Genomic DNA, 14,856 nt, shown 5'->3' on the forward strand with positions numbered 1-14,856 from the left:
CTCTCTCAATTTATGATCATTCATCTCAGGGGGCCTTTATGCTACCCAGCAATCCTACTATATCTTTCTAGTTCACTATGTCATTTTCTAGAGAAATATGTCATCCTTTTTTCCCTTAAAAATCAAACTTTCTTGAACAACCCCTTCTTTTTGTTCATCTGCTAAGAAAAAGAAGCAATCAGAAGAGAAATTCCACAGGCTCCAATCTCCATCTACACCCATACACCTCATACCTGCACCGGTGCCTCAAGATCCTACCTTCCATCCATTAACTACAGATGATGTGTACTTTGCTCCTATCTAAGACCATCCCCTCCTTTTGGACACTAGATCTCATCTTCTTTCTTCTACTCAAAGTCGTCACTCTTGCAATTCTACCTTCTATATCTTACATTTTCTTTAAACTCTTACTAGTTGTTTACTGGGGTTGAATGTATTGGGGAAGATGTGGGCAACAAAAGAAAGACTGACCATTTGGAAACCAAGAGTGATAATAAAATAGAACTTCCATCTTCCTACAAGTCTATTAGAGATTTCAAATCCTCCAGTTGCTGTTAGTTTTGACTAAAAATCAAAATTCTATTTTATCAAACCGACAGTGGCAACTGTGGAAGAATGAAGAGAAATACTAATGCTGATGCTAGTCTTGGTCATCTCATACCCAGGGTCTTTACCTAGGCAAGATACTTGCATATAGAAGGACTTTTGTTCAGACTCAGAGCTTAAAATAATTCTATGTAATTCTCCAATATTCAAGAACTTGTTTACAACCACAAGATTTTTTTAAAAATCTGCAACAGGTCTAGCTTTGGGGTAGGAATGATCTCCAACAATCTAAAAAACAACTCTCCTCACTTTCAGCTAAAACTACCAACCAGAAGGAAAACACAGAGGTTGTACTGTTCCACAGAAAATTTAGCAAAGCTAGACAGACAATGCTTTTTGCCAAATTCTGGCTGAAAGTATTAAAGGGATAATGTGAACATTTATTACCTGGCCAAGATGCACTGTCTGGTGAAGGTGTGGGTGGTGGCAATTGTTGTTTTAAGGTTTTGCATTTATTATTTGTCTGAAGTGAAGCAGGACCTGTATTTGGGGAGAACATGTTAAAAACAAAGATGAAAGCCTGAGAACAAAATACAGTGGGCACCAAAGCAGCCACTATCAAAAGAAACAAAAAAGAAACAAATGCAGGATTAAAGCAGCCTAAGGAAAAGTCAGTTTAACTACACATGGGAGAACTTATTTTGCAGAATCTTGCATTTTAGTGTGTTTAGTAACTAAATGAAATTCTACTCTATGGTTTTCTCTTTCATGCTAATTTATACCACACTCACTGTTCCCAAACCCACTCTAAAGAAAGAGGTTATTGTTTTAATAACATTTGAAAACAATTTACCATTGATTTTTGATTGGATCCAGTCCAAGAAGATCATCACTCTGGCAAATACACCCGGCTTCCATGGCTGGACACAGCCAGCTCCCCAGCTGACAATGCCATAGAGGACAAAGGGACCATTTTCATGTCTACATACTAGTGGCCCACCAGAGTCTCCCTGAAACACCAAGAAAACATGTTTTAGAAAACTGCTTTAGTCTGAAGCTCCTGCTTTCAATTTTTAGAACAAGAATGACCAATAATGTATTTGTAATGTGTTTAATTTCTTAAAGATTTGTTTTGTCAATTTCCGTCTTTACATACTATCTATTCACTGTTTTGCAAAAGGAAACAAAATTTATGAACAATCAGGTGGTAATTTGATTCCAGGGTGAAGATAAAGCTTAGTTCACATAATAAGAAAACAATTACTAAGTCTTGCCAGCCCCATTGGAGGGAGATAGTCTTTAAATTATATCAATTAGTAAAACTGTAATATTTAAGATTTCAAGCATCCTTTTAAAATAAAAATTTAATTAGAACAGTGCCTCAAATGGATCCATTATAAGAAATGCGCTGCCTGGTTTTTTTTTTTTCTTTTTTTTTAAGGAAATTGGGTTAGGGTCATTGGGTGGTAACCTCTATATGTAGTGTTTTCCCTATCACTGGTCACTCTTGACACAATCTAATCAGATCGAGTAGAGTTATTGAGAGGTGACAGCCTGCTGGCAGTCCTCACAGCCCTCGCTCGCTCTTGGTGCCTCCTCTGCCTGGGCTCCCACTTTGGTGGCACTTGAGGAGTCCTTCAGCCCACCGCTGCACTGTGGGAGCCCCTTTCTGGGCTGGCCAAGGCTGGAGCCGGCTCCCTCAGCTTGCAGGGAGGTGTGGAGGGAGAGGCGCAAGCGAGAACCGGGGCTGCGCGCTGCCCTTGTGGGCCAGCTGGAGTTCCAGGTGGGCGTGGGCTTGGAGGGCCCCGCACTCGGAGCAGAGGGCCAGCCCTGCCGGCCCCGGGGCAATGAGGGGCTTAGCACCCAGGCCAGCAGCTACGGAGGGTGTACTGGGTCCTCCAGCAGTGCCGGCCCACCAGCGCTGCCCTAGATTTCTCGCCTGGCCTTAGCTGCCTCCCCGCGGGGCAGGGCTGGGACCGACAGCCCGCCATGCCTGAGCACCCCCCTCCATGGGCTCCTGTGTGGCCTGAGCCTCCCGGACGAGCACCGCCCCCTGCTCCACGGAACCCAGTCCCATCGACCACTCAAGGGCTGAGGAGCGCAGGCGCAGGGCCCCGGGACTGGCAGGTAGCTCCACCTGCAGCCCTGGTGCGGGATCCACTGGGTGAAGCCAGCTGGGCTCCTGAGTCTGGTGGGGCCTTGGAGAACCTTTATGTCTAGCTCAGGGATTGTAAATACACCAATTGGCACTCTGTATCTAGCTCAAGGTTTGTAAACACACCAATCAGCACCCTGTGTCTAGCTCAGGGTTTGTGAGTGCACCAATCAACACTCTGTATCTAGCTGCTCTGGTGGGGCCTTGGAGAACCTTTGTGTGGATACTCTGTATCTAACTAATCTGATGGGGAGGTGGAGAACCTTTGTATCTAGCTCAGGGATTGTAAATACACCAATCAGCGCCCTGTCAAAACAGGCCACTTGGCTCTACCAATCAGCAGGATGTGGGTGGGGCCAGATAAGAATAAAAGCAGGGTGCCCGAGCTAGCAGTGGCAACCCACTGGGGTCCCCTTCCACACTGTGGAAGCTTTGTTCTTTCACTCTTTGCAATAAATCTTGCTACTGCTCACTCTTCGGGTCCACACTGCTTTTATGAGCTGTAACACTCACCGCGAAGATCTGCAGCTTCACTCCTGAAGCCAGCGAGACCATGAACCCACCAGAAGGAAAGAACTCCGAACACATCTGAACATCAGAAGGAACAAACTCCAGATGCGCCACCTTAAGAGCTGTAACACTCACCGCGAGGGTCCGCGGCTTTATTTTTGAAGTCAGTGAGACCAAGAACCCACAAATTCTGGACACATTATGACATACACAGAGAAACTAGGGTGTTGGTGGTGAGGTGAAAAAAAGTTAAAGGCTGATTTAAATCTATTAAAATGTATTCATTCTAATTCTAGTATTCCAATTTTATTTTGGCTTACTGGCAGATACCAAAGTTACACAATTTCAAAGATTTTTAAGGGCCAAACTAATTTAACTTACTAGAATATTAGATGTGAAAAGTTACAATTAGAGAAATAAGTGACCTGTCCCATTTCACACACATAGGTAGTAGTGAGAGGTGACAGCATGCTCGCAGCCCTTGCAGCCTTCGCTCACTCTCGGCGCCTCCTCTGCCTGGGCTCCCACTTTGGCCGCACTTGAGGAGCCGTTCAGCCCGTGGCTGCACCGTGGGAGCCCCTTTCTGGGCTTGCCAAGGCCAGAGCGGGCTCCCTCAGCTTGCAGGGAGGTGTGGAGGGAGAGGCGCAGGTGGGAACCCGGGCTGCGCATCGAGTTCCAGGTGGGCGTGGGCTCGGCGGGCCCCGCACTTAGAGAGGCCTGCTGGCCCTCAAGCCCCAGGCAGTAAGGGGCTTAGCACCTGGGCCAGCAGCTACTGTGCTCGACTTCTCACCGGGCCTTAGCTGCCTCCCTGTGGGGCAGGGCTCAGGACCTATATATAGCCCACTGTGCCTGAACCTCCCCGCTCCCCGTGGGCTACTGCGCAGCCTGAGCCTCCCCGACGAGTGCCGCCCCGTGCTCCATAGCGCCCAGTCCCATCGACCGCCCAAGTGCTGAGGAGTGTGGGCACACTGTGCAAGACTGGCAGGCAGCTCCACCTGCTGGCCCTGGTGCGGGATCCACTGGGTAAAGCCAGCTGGGCTCCTGAGTCTGGTGGGGACTTGGAGAACCTTTGTGTCTAGCTAAGGGATTGTAAATACACCAATCAGCACTCTGTATCTAGCTCAAGGTTTGTAAACACACCAATCAGCACACTGTGTCTAGCTCAGGGTTTGTAAATACACCAATTGACACTCTGTATCTAGCTAATCTAGTGGGGAAGTAGAGAACTTTTGCGTCTAGCTCAGGGATTGTAAAGGTACCAATCAGCACCCTGTCAAAACGGACCAGTCAGCTCTCTGTAAAACAGAGCAATCGGCTCTCTGTAAAATGGACCAATCAGCAGGATGTGGGTGGGGCCAGATATGAGAATAAAAGCAGGCTGCCGAGCCACTAGTGGCAACCTGCTTGGGTCCCCTTCCACAATGTGGAAGCTTTGTTCTTTCACTCTTTGCAATAAATCTTGCTGTTGCTCACTCTTTGGGTCCACACTGCCTTCATGAGCTGTAACACTCACCGCGAAGGTCTGCAGCTTCACTCCTGAAGTCAGCGAGACCACGAACCCACTGGGAGGAATGAACAACTCCAGACACGCCGCCTTAAGAGCTGTAACACTCACCGCAAAAGTCCGCAGCTTCACTCCTGAGCCAGCAAGATCACGAACCCACCAGAAGGAAGAAACTCCGAACACATCCGAATAACAGAAGGAACAAACTCCGGACACGCCGCCTTTAAGAACTGTAACACTCACTGCAAGGGTCCGCGGCTTCATTCTTGAAGTCAGTGAGACCAAGAACCCACCAATTCTGGACACAGTAGCAGTAGTAAAATCTGAGCCCATGTCACCTGCCAAAGTTCAGTGCTCTTTCCCTTCCACCAAATTGATAAATGTTCATTAATGGAACTACTTTAAACTGCTCTAGTATCTGGCTTACATAATTACTGAATTCAAGGAAAGACACATGGAAATTTAACTTATGGTTAATTTTTTCTACTCTCTTAGATATGGCTACTTTGGTCATGATTAAATGCATTTCAAAAGGCAAAAAATACTACCCGCAAGGACTAAGAAGCTCACGTAGGTGGAAGCGTCTCTCTTATTTCTCTCAATATTTGCATTGTTTAAATTGACAAATTATAAGCAGAAAGAGATTTTGAAGAGAACAAACAGTGGTATTGTTATTAAGGGAACCAAAATATGTACATCACACACATTTATCTATTAATTAGCACTAACATCTTCTACATGTCTCTTGAGGTTCAGTGTGAAAATCAATGGCAGCACCCAATACATGCCCTTGTTTATGTCTCTATTTACAACATGTGCCCAATTTGAGGGTAAGCATTGCATCTGATTCAACTTTGTATCCTAGGAAACCTACCACAATAAATGTTTGCTTAATTTACAGTGAAATTTTATAAACTAGTTGTATCAAAGCAAGCCTTAATACATAGGGTTTTCATGTTTTTAGGGTAGGCTTTCCAATTTTTAATCAAGTCTTTTGCAGGAAGTGGATGGACACAAATGTATTTAGGATCAAACTAAGTCCTTTATTTGTCTTTTTGTAAGATAAATTGTGTACATATTTGATGGCACATAAATTGCTGGTACATTTTTTTTTTTGAGACAGAGTCTCGCTCTATCACCCAGACTGGAGTGCAGTGGCGTGATTTTGGCTCACTGCAAGCTCCACCTCCTGGGTTCACGCCATTCTCCTGCCTCAGCCTCCCGAGTAGCTGGGACTACAGGTGCTTGCCACCACGCCTGGCCAATTTTTTGTATTTTTTTAGTAGAGACAGGGTTTCACCGTGGTCTCGATCTCCTGACCTTGTGATCTGCCTGCCTCGGCCTCCCAAAGTGCTGGGATTACAGGCATGAGCCACCACTCCCGGCAATTGCTGGTACATATTTGAAATATCTACTTTATATAAAGAATTTGACAGAAGAAACCTTAATTTGGGAAAAAAAGAGATACAGTCGCTAGTCTGTAATGTAGAACAATTAACCTTTCCTCTGGGCCTAATTTTTTCACATAACAATTATACTTAAGACCCCCTTCCAGTTGGACAATGGTCTGATGTATCCAGTAAAGTATTTTATTTTAAATCATTGATTTTTTTCAGTACCAATGCATAGCCAATACATAATTTTTCAGGCAATTACAAACATTCCATGATACAGGGAACCTGTTCAATTTATCTCTTTTTGCCAGTGCCTATCATATGGTCTAGTCCATAGTAAATATTCAGCAAACAAATGAATTTTTTTTTTTTTTTTGGTGAGACAGAGTCTTGCTCTGTCTCCCAGGCTGGAGTGCAGGGGTGTGATCTCGGCTCACTGCAAGCTACACCTCCTGGTTTCAAGCGATTCTCCTGCCTTAGCCTCCTGAGTAGCTGGGACTACAGGTGCGTGCCCTCAAGCCCGGCTAATTTTTTGTATTTTTAGTAGAGACAGGGTTTCACCATGTTGGCCAGGATGGTCTCGATCTCCTGACCTCATGATCCGCCCACCTTGGCCTCCTAAAGTGCTGGGATTACAGGCGTGAGCCACCGCACCTGGCCACAAATGAATATTTTTTATTAAAAAATTATTAAATGCCTGCTGTGAGCCAGACATACCGAGTATGACAGAGTATAAACAAATAAGATGGTAGTAGTAGCTATAAAGGAAATACTCAGAGTGAATGGTAAAGAATAAAGGTAGGTATATGTGTGCTTACATGTGCATGTATGTGTATGGAGTTTCAATAACATTTGAGCTGATACATAAAGGATGAGAAGGAGCCGGCTTTCCAAAAACCTGAAGGAACAACATTTTATGCAGAAGATATATCTGGGCTAAGGCTCTAAGGCAAGACATGGCCAGTTGGAAGGCTAGAAGGCAAATCAGTGTGGCTGAGGACATATATTATTCTGTGAAGATAGAGATCTACAGCTTTGTAGATGAAAAGAAGTTAGAAAAAATACCAATGGCATTCTTCACAGAAATAGAAAAAAATAATCACAAAATGTATATGCAACCACAAAAGACTCAGAATAACCAAGCCAACCTGAGCAAAAAGAACAGAATTGGAAGGATCACATTACCTGACTTCGAATTATACTACAAAGCTATAGTAACCAAAACAGCACAGTACTGGCATAAAAACAGACTCATAGAACAGTGGAACAGAATAGAAAACCCAGAAAAAAAATCCATACATCTACATTAAAGTCATTTTTGACAAATGTGCAAAAAAAAAAAAAATACACTGGGGAAAGGACAGTCACTTCAATAAATGGTGCTGGGAAAATTGGATGTCCTTATACAGAAGAATGAAAGTAGATCCCTATTTCTCACCATTTGCAAAAGTCAAATCAAAATGGATTAAAGACTAAAATCTAAGACCTCAAACTATGAAATTAATTAAAAAAATTGAGGAAACTTTCCAGGATACTGGACTGGACAAAGATTTCTTTAGTAACACCCTATAAGCACAGGTAACCAAAGCAAAAATGGACAAATAAGATCATATCATGTTTAAAATCTGCACTGCAAAGGAAACAAAGCCAAGAGACAACTCAGAGAATGGGAAAAAAATTCTGCAAAGTACCCATCTAACGAGAGATTAATAACCAGAATATTTAAGGAGCTCAAATAACTCTATAGAAAAAATCTAATAGTCTGATTTTAAAAAAGGACAAAAGATCTGATAGACATTTCTCAAAAGAAGACATACAAATGGCAAACAGGTATATGAAAAGGTGCTCAACATCATTGATCAGAGAAATGCAAATCAAAACTACAATGAGATATCATCTCACCCTAGTTAAAATGGCTTTTATCCAAAGGACAGGCAATGACAAAAGCTCACAGGGTTGTGGAGAAAAAGGGAACCCATGTACATTATTGATGAGAGTGCCAATTAGCACAACCACTATACAGAATAGTATGGACATTCCTCAAAATAATAATAGAAATACCATTGATCTAGCAATCCCACTCCTAGGTATATACCCAAAAGAAAGGAAATCAAGATATTGAAAAGTTATCTGCACTCCCATGTCTATTGCAACACTATTCACAATGGCCAAGATTTGGAAGCAGCCTAAGTATCCGTCAACAGATGAATGGATAAAGAAAATGTGGTGCATATACACAATGGAGTACTACTCAGCCATATAAAAAATGAGATCCTACCATTTGCAACAACGTGGGTGGAGCTGGAGGTCATTATATGAAGTTAAATAAGCCAGGCACAGAAAGACAATCTTCCCCCGTTGTCATTTATTTGTAGGAGCTAAAAATCAAAACAATGTAACTCATAGGGATAGAGTATAGACGGATGGTTACCAGAGGCTGGGAAGTGTACTGAGTGAGTATAGGGGAAGTGGGAATAATTAATGGGTACAAAAAAATAGAATGAAAAAAATATAGTATTTGATAGCACAACAGGGTAACTACAGTCAATAATAATTGTGCATTTAAAAATCACCAAAACAATATGATTGGATTGTTTGTAACACGAATTATAAATGCTTGAAGTGATAGATACACCATTTACCCTGATGTGATTATTCCTTGTGTGCCTGTATCAAAATCTCATGTCCTGCAGAAATATATACACCTACTATATACCCACAAAATTAAAAATTAAAAAGGAACTTAGAATAAAAAATCTGAAATCCAGTTAGCAAAGAACAACAGGATACTACATTGCATATCTGAAAACCCCATGTCTCTGCATTCCAATATTGTTATTCCCACCTTCCTGGATGAGAAAGCACATTAGCAGGTCTATTACCTCTAAGTATACACAGGAGAATAAAAATCAATTACCTGATAGAAGTATTAGAGACTATTTTATCAAAGCATGTTTCTAAAGTCACCCTTTTAGTAACTCAGTGTTCTTTGTAATAGAAAGCTAGCCATATTTATTAGAATCTCAACTTCTAGTTTTCCTCCCATATATGGGCAGTACATTTGGTCATGCTGCAGCCAAGTGACAGTTGTATATAACTGAAAAGATAAGTGCCAACTGAGATCATGATATTTAGGTCACCTGTGACATGGACCTTTCTAAGACCCTCTCTAGTTCTTTTCTTTCCACACAAAATAAGCTCACCTTGTAATGTTAGATGCTGTCAAATATGTAAAAGACAACATATTTAGTTGCAATTTTCTTGTTGAAGAAAGAAAAGCCATCCCTCAAATCGTACAATAGACTGAGGAGAAGAATAAACACATTAATTCAGGGTACTTTTGTGATTTTTATCAAATAACATTTATGTACTCTAGCAGACAGCAGGAGTGCACTTTTGATATTCCTCACATCTTCCAGTACATGTCCTGGCTCTGTGCCTGGGGTCTTCCCCACTCTCCACTACACCCAGGAGGCAACTCTAAAGTATGGGAAATGCTGAGGGATTAACAGGCATTTCCCACAGCAGCCATCAAACTATGGCTCCAGGGAAGGTAGTACATAAATATCCCAGCTCCCTCGCCCCTCAGATGAATAAATCCACCAAGTGTATTTAGCATCACTGCCCTGAGTTTCCTGCAGGATTAAGCTTTAGGCCCTCACTATGTTAGATGGCTTAATAATGCATCCTAGATTGGCTGCCTTCCCTTCCCTGTACCAACACCTCCTTTTCCTACCGGTGATATTTATGATTCCTAAAACTGAGATTGCACATGAATCCTTATCTCAGGGTCTGCTTCTGGGGAATACAAATGAAGATATGCAAAATTAAAACATAATTTAAGCAGGACTTGACACTATAAAAGGAAGGGGTTAATGACAATAAACTTACATTCAGTGTTAAAGGGGACTTCATTCCCTCTCTCATATTTTCACATGGAAGGACGTCCACCTAGATTAATGCCCAGTTGTGTCTCCCTCATGGAAGTGAAATCTATTGCTGCATGTTTCTTGACTGAGTGGTGGGGAAAACAAAGAGCTGCAGAAACAAGATTCATTCTTTCTTTCCTCTCTATGCCAGACCAGTAGGAGTGGTAAGTCTGGAAAACTTGGGCTGCCCTATGGACCCAAACTTTCTCTTACTTGGGTAGCCCCAAATCCAAACCAGGGATTGGAGGTGGGCACACGGAGTGTTAGAAACTCTTAGGTTGTATGTATATCTAAAGTCACATTCTTCCATTGACTTTGTGAAGGTTAAAGCTGGCATTCTACAATCTGTTCATTCATATTCTGTCTTCTTCTTAGTTAATTATGAACTTAACAATATCAAGCTTGTCCAATAGACATCTTTGTGATTATTTTAACTTGTGGTGGAAAATTAAGTGAGAGTAGAGAGATTAATGATAATTTAAAACAATAAAACTTTTAAGTCATAAGTAGGACACATAAGTTTAGAACCTTTCTTTGTTATTCCTTTTCCCAAAGCCTTAATTATACCTGAACACATCTTCCCTTGCTCAGGCCTGCTTAGAAGCTCTGCCATTTCCTCCCTTCTCACCAGCTCCTCTACGAACCCATCGGCCTTTCTTGCTGTACCGCTGCTTCCGGCCACTCTCTGACATCTCAGCAAATTCGGATTAATTAACTTATTACTTCTGTTGCCCCACTGGTCTTCATGCAGGGATATGATATTGAAGCACGTGACAAGTTGGTGATTTCAGCAGTGGTTTCTCCTGTCTATAGAAACTCTCCAGCAGACGGCAATTTTCCACCTTCCTGTATAAAACCAGAATCCTCTCACCTGACAGAAATCTCTCTCTCCAGATGCTGCAAAGCCAGCACAGATCATCTTCTCTGTGATCCCTCCTGGATGGGCGGAATAGTAAGTGTGTTCACAGACCTCTCTTTCCAACACATGCACTTGAATCTGCTGTAGGCGACTTGCTAGGCCACCATCTAATGAAGAAACATTCAGAGAGAGCTCGATGATGAAGTAAGCAGAAAGTGTTGTTAGAAATGTATTTAAGTTCAGATGTAGCTCTGTACCAACATAGCTGAAGTCATTCAGTTTGGCCTGAGCTGACGTAGAATTCTGAATTTAAAAAATACAAGTGTTTCATGTAACATGTCTTCATTTCCCAATTTGGCATTTTTGTAAAGAGAGGCCACTGGCAGGAGAATAAAACCAGAAACACTTTTTTTTCTAGCTTATTTTCAATTTAAATGTTAGTGTATCAAATATTTCTGCATAAGAATTCAGGAAGAAAAATTCAACATGATATGAATTGGTGTCACATATAACTTATACAATTATAAATATATATGGTTATATATTTATATACATAAATACATAATTGCTTACAAATAATATGCTTATATGATTTCCTAATATAAACAGAAATCATAATCCTGTTTTTCATCTACTGTCATTGAAGCCTAATCGCATCTCCAATTAAAGATAACACGAATAATTTCTTTTCATATTTGATCCTTAGGCAGGCCTGTGTTAACATGTATTTTGCATGACTCATCCTATCATTTTAGATTTATGACCAATTTTTTTAAGTTTAATATTTTATAGCCCTATACCTTTTGGGGCAATATTAATAACAAGTACTTTACATTTATATAGTATCTTAATATTTATAAAGAGTTTTATTCCAACCTAATAATACAACAACATTTTTCATATGTGAGATCAGGTTAATCACACTGATCTCACATATGAAAAAGCCAGACCTCTGAAAATTTGATCGCACAGCTCTTATGGGACAGAACTAGGATCAAGCCTCAGTTCAACTCTAAATCTTGCATTCTTCTTAATATACTAAAACCTCTTCTTGGGGACCATCTCCCTTAGTGTTCCTGACCATATCCCAGAAATCAAGATTCATTTCCTCTCCTAGCTGGAAAGAATGAATTCATCTTTTACAAGACTAACTACCTCTCAGTTGCCTGGTAGTCATGGAATTGGTAAAAGTCAAAGGTGTTAGAGAGCAGGCACATTTATTCAAGGGCTTTGAAGCTGGTAAGCCAAGAAATATTTACTGAATGCCATGTATGCTTCTAGCCTTGGGGAGAGAGGAGTCAATGACAGATCTGCCTCCAAGAGGTTCTCAGTCTAGTGGGTTAGATGTAGAAGATGACTGCATAAAATCATGCCAAGTACATTAACATGCAGTGAGAGGATAAAACCAGGTAGTGCAGAATGTGATGGGAGGCCCGTCCTGCTGCAGCAATGTGGGCCACAAAAGGAAGTCGTATTTTGGTTGACAATGCAATAATGAGCAGGCAGCTGTGACAAGATTGTAATAAGAGTGTTCCAAGCAGGAGGACGCAAAATGGGGAACTTCAGAAAGCAGAGCAAGCTTGGTGTTTAAGAGAAAGAAGAAAGGCCACGGTATCTGAAGGTTAACCACAAGAAAAATAGAGGGAAATTACGTGAAAGAGGTTAAGTGGGGAGGCCCAATCACACAGAGCTTTCCAAGCTAGGCTAAGAAGTTCAGATTTGATTGTATGTGTAACAAGAAGCCATTAAGAAATGATTATAAGCTGAGCCACACTGATCTTAAATCCTCAATTTGATATTTATTAGTTATGGGATCTCAGCCAGTTACTTAAATCTTTGGGTTACAACCTCCCCATTTGTAAAATGGGGATGATAAAAGCTCCTCATGTGTTGGGTGTGAAGGTTTTTACGAAAGTGCAATTTGGCTTCAGGTAGCAAAGTAAGCTGTCAATAGCAACACTGTAAGCAGTCAAATATAAATTCCCTCCTCCTTCAAGCTCACAGATTCCAAATAAATGACATATAGAAAGGAAATATACAAAGAAAATGATCTTGTATGGTATAAGAAGCACAAAACAAACATCAACCCATTCAGATCTTTCACTGTTTTACTAAGCCTTTAAGAGTTCTATACCATAGCCAGGGGTGAGCACATGACAGCCAGTGGATAAATTCTGTGCCATCCCCAAACACAGGCACAATCCATTAAATAAGAAAAGTTTGTACATTTTTAGGTGGTTGAAAAAAATCCAAAGAATGATATTTCATGACACATGCACATTAAACGAAATTTAAATTTTATAAATTAAGTTCTGTTGGAATCCATTCTGTTACATATTACCAATGGCTGCTTTATGCTATAACGGTAGACTTAAATAGTTGTGATGGAGACCAGATGACCTGCAAAGCCTAAAAGGATTATTATCTGGCCCATTACAGTAAACGTTTGTTGACCACTCATCTAGCCTACTTATAATCTAAGTTACCCTGAAGGAAAAGTTTTACATAGCTCATTCTCTATTTACTTGCTGATCTATTACAGCTAAATAAAACATGGTTTCTATCTTTTAGAAAGAAGAGGGGCTGAAGCGGACACTGCTTGATATCATTTACATGACCTATTTTCAAAAATAACAACTGGCATTAATGTTTATGCAACAAAAAATGCTTACCTGCACTGATGCTTCCCCATCCGGTCACAGCACAGATCTCCGAGGAAAACAGAGGCTCTGTGCTGTGTGGGAGACATACTGGCCTCACCACCGAGTTGTACTCCAGAGGAGAGCTTAGTTGAATTAGGGCGATGTCAGAGTCATAACTTAGTGTGTTAAAGTCTTCATGCACTATTATGTGTTTGGCCCTTCTCACCTGTATCAGTGGCAAGTAAGCAAATTACAATGTAAGAAAGTCAAAGAATCCAGCTACTTCCTTGTTGATGGTCCAAAATAATCCTAAATTTCTGCACTTACATACATAAACAACGAAGAAGACTTTCTATTAAATTTAAAAAAGCAATCTTGGTTTACAATTTGCAGGGGGCTGTGAACCACCTTCTGGATAAAGGTGGTGCTGGAGAAACAAAGCTTTGAAAATCTGTGTCCATGGGCCTAAATTTGCAATTCTGACCTACTTCCTGCAATTCTCAAGTGAAAATGTAATCTCAAATTGCATTTTTAAATGTAGGTATAAATAAGTGTGAAAGGGCCCTAGGAGACTAATAACTAATTACATATTTTAGCTAAAGGTATTCCTTGGCGTGTGACAACATTTAGATTACAGGCAGAATGACCTGTAAAAACATTTTTTCACCTGCTCTGTTGATTCCTTCAGGTTTCTGTCATGGTCCCCGGCAATAATAGTCCAGGAGAGTGGATTATTCTTCCTGGAGACAGAAGAACAGTGAAAGTTTGACATGAAAACACATTTGTATTAGTTTGTTCTCACACTGCTATAAAGGACTACCTGAGACTATAAGGTCTTTCTGAAGACGTTCTGAGGAAAAGAGGTTTATGAAGAAAAGAGGTTTAATTGACTTACAATTCTGCATGGCTGGGGAGTCCTCAGGAAACTTACAATCATGGCTGAAGGCAAAGGGGAAGCAAGCACATCTTATCACAGCAAAGCAGAAGAGAGAGAGCGAAGGAAGCCACACAATTTTAAACCATCAGATCTTGCAAGAACTCACTATCAGGAGAACAGGTAGGGAGGGAAACCACCCTACCATCATCTGGCTCTACTAACATGCACTGCTCAGTTTAGCAAGGCAACCGTACCCTGTCCAATTGCTTCTGTTATCTCCCTCCCAGGGAAGCCACATCATGCCTTCTGATCTATGTGAAAAGGAGCTCTTGATCATGTATCCTGCCCCTTTCTTTTGACCATAAAGTATCATTGGAAACCTTGCCAAATATCACCAAAGGCTTTTTTAGGTTGAGGAGGAAAAATGAAAATAATTAAAG

General features: G+C 41.2%; 1 protein-coding gene across 1 annotated transcript in view; it reads right to left on the bottom strand.

Annotated features, from left to right (window-relative positions):
- The window catches only part of OVCH1 (ovochymase 1), a 59,966-nt gene that overhangs the window by 12,451 nt on the left and 32,659 nt on the right, over positions 1-14,856 (bottom strand). Inside the window, exons 17-21 of the mRNA XM_024257454.2 lie at positions 14,207-14,279; positions 13,570-13,765; positions 10,910-11,064; positions 1,400-1,556; positions 994-1,086 (exon numbers count right to left, since the gene is read on the bottom strand). Coding sequence (XP_024113222.2) covers positions 994-1,086; positions 1,400-1,556; positions 10,910-11,064; positions 13,570-13,765; positions 14,207-14,279 — 674 coding nt within the window. The remainder of the gene's footprint in view (positions 1-993; positions 1,087-1,399; positions 1,557-10,909; positions 11,065-13,569; positions 13,766-14,206; positions 14,280-14,856) is intronic.

The sequence above is a fragment of the Pongo abelii genome, chromosome 10, assembly GCF_028885655.2.
Source record: "Pongo abelii isolate AG06213 chromosome 10, NHGRI_mPonAbe1-v2.0_pri, whole genome shotgun sequence".
In the NCBI taxonomy this organism is placed as follows: domain Eukaryota; kingdom Metazoa; phylum Chordata; class Mammalia; order Primates; family Hominidae; genus Pongo; species Pongo abelii.